The 2,433-nt window shown below is 40.6% G+C and overlaps 1 protein-coding gene across 1 annotated transcript in view; it reads right to left on the bottom strand.

Moving 5' to 3' along the window:
* Nucleotides 1-849: 849 nt before the first annotated feature.
* LOC106880557 (receptor-type guanylate cyclase Gyc76C-like) overlaps nucleotides 850-2,433 on the bottom strand; it is a 105,609-nt gene continuing 104,025 nt past the window's right edge. The window contains exon 9 of the mRNA XM_014930548.2: nucleotides 850-1,138. Within this exon, the coding sequence (XP_014786034.2) occupies nucleotides 963-1,138 (176 nt within the window). The 3' untranslated portion in view covers nucleotides 850-962. The remainder of the gene's footprint in view (nucleotides 1,139-2,433) is intronic.

Below are 2,433 nucleotides of genomic sequence, written 5' to 3'. Positions count from 1 at the left end.
ATAACAACAACTGTTACTGCCACCACCAACCGCATCGTTGCCAACACCACCACCACCACCACCACCATCATTAAACAACAACAACAAAGACAACAACAACAACAAAAACCCCATGGTTTCCCTAAAATATGTACAAAACTGCTTCAGTCCACAAAAGTTCCTTTCTACAAATATGTATGACGACAGAGAAATGTAAAATATGGAAGTTTTATATTTGATGATTATGTTTTTGTATTCTTATAGAATATTCCCAGTTGGAAACAGTTCCATTGAAGATAGGGACAATTTCTTGGAATGTTTTGTTCCGTCTGTTTCCCATCTGTCTGCAAATATGTCCTTTGTATAATGGCCATTGATGTCATGTCTATTGATTTTTATAAACGTCACGTTGCAAATAATATTGGTTATACTTGTGTACAACAGCAAAAATAGATTTACAATATATATTATGATATAAATAGATAAATAAATAAATGAATGAAAGGCTGCACAGTGGAACCGTAAAGTAATTTATGTGGGAAAAGAAAAGAATAACAAGAAAATCACACAAATTGACGCGCTGCTCTATCCCTCATCAGTTGTCGGTCAAATATCGTCACAATTTCGACACCTTACAGTGTATAATACTTACTTGCTGTGCCCCATCGGCTTTAGGGCGTTGCAATCACGAACGCAAGATCTTGGTTTTCGATTCACAGACCGGCGGTGCGTTGTATTTATGAGCAAGACCCTTCATTTCTCGTAACTCTACGGCACTCAGTTATAAATAGCTAACTTTACGACGGAATGGAGTTCCGTCCAGGGGGAATGTTGGCTAGCCTGTCTGTGTGCCTGCCTATTGAGCTGAGTGGCAGCCTTAGAAAACTACAACAATGTGAGGTAGCGCATTGTAATCAGCGGTGTATAACAACATTCGATTGTCTGTTCGACATAGTAATAATATGGCAATATATATATAATACTTACGTGCCGTGTCTCATCGGCTTCAACATGCGCCAAACACTGCGGAAATCAGGCCTCATTTCCGGATATTCGCTCCAGCAGATTTTCATACAATCAATTAGATACGGGTCACAGTTTAATACGTCTACATTAGGACGGATTGGTTCGTGGTTTTTCTCTATACGTTCAATTATTTCTGAAAAAACAAACAACAACAATAACAACAAGAATAATCAATGCCCGAAGAACATTATTACCAAACAAATAAAAATTTACTAAAATCCATTCTGTAGCATTTTGTGAAGTAAAGGATTGAAATATTGTGGCGAGATATGTGAAAAGTATATACATAAATAAATTCAATAAAACAGTAAAATCGAAAGTTAAATAAAAAATGGCAATTTATAAAAGTGTAACCAAGATAATTTGTTGTTGACTTGAAATATTGACGAAAAAGCATGCACACGCTGCACAAGGCCCAAGACAGCGGACACAAACACACACGGTCGATATCGCCGCGAGGACGGCCTTTCGATCGCGCTGTATCGCCGGCGGCAGCCGCCGCCACAGCGGCACCTTGTGCGCTCCGAACAACAGTACTGATAACCGCTTGCTTCCAAGTTTACTTGCTACTCAATGCCGTTTGCCCGCGCTTAGTCCAACGTGTCTTCGCTTCGGAGCACTGGGCAGAGGTCGCATCTCGTTCGTGCGCCGACCGGTACACGCACTCGGTCATCTCGTACCTTGCTCGGAGCGTTTAAAATAAAGTGCACGGCATTTTGTCGCAAAAAACAGTTGGATGGATTCTCCGAACATTCAAAACAAGAGAAAAGGAGACACTGACTGATGATCTTTTGGAAGACATACGTCCTCAGCCGCTTGGACAACTGCTCCCAGCTATGGTCACCACACAGTATAAAATTCACGGCGAAAATCGAAGCAACTCAACAAAACTACACTAAGAAACATTGTCAGCTAATGGGAAGGAATGAAAGAATTAAAACTCTTCTCCCTAGAACGAAGGCGTGAAAGATATGCAGTGATATACATTTGGAAAATCCGTGCAGGCCTTGTACCAAACTTTGACATTGAAAATTACCCGAAGAGCAGAACATATCGCTATTGCATAGTGCCAAAGAGTCCAGCATCACTATGAAAATACAGGACTAGATCCTGCAACAGCTTTGGGTTCAAGAGCCCACGGCTCTTCAATATCCTTCCAAAATGCTTGAGGGAACTGCATGGTGTGGATCTCTTCCTGTGAAGGGTTCCCGGCGAGCCTCCCCCACGACAGGAAACAGATGAGGGTAGCGGCATCAAACTCCCTCGTTGACCAAATGCCACATATCAGACGAGGTTTCAAATAATGGTATAGCACACTCAACTTTGGTACCCCAGCTTGACCACAGCTTTGAAGCTGGAACATTTTAAAGAAATTAAAGGAATATATATATATATATATATATATATATATATATATATATATATATA

This window comes from Octopus bimaculoides, chromosome 22 (genome assembly GCF_001194135.2).
Source record: "Octopus bimaculoides isolate UCB-OBI-ISO-001 chromosome 22, ASM119413v2, whole genome shotgun sequence".
Classification (NCBI taxonomy): domain Eukaryota; kingdom Metazoa; phylum Mollusca; class Cephalopoda; order Octopoda; family Octopodidae; genus Octopus; species Octopus bimaculoides.
Note: the sequence above shows the minus strand (reverse complement) of the source record. Positions and strands in the feature narration are given on the sequence as shown.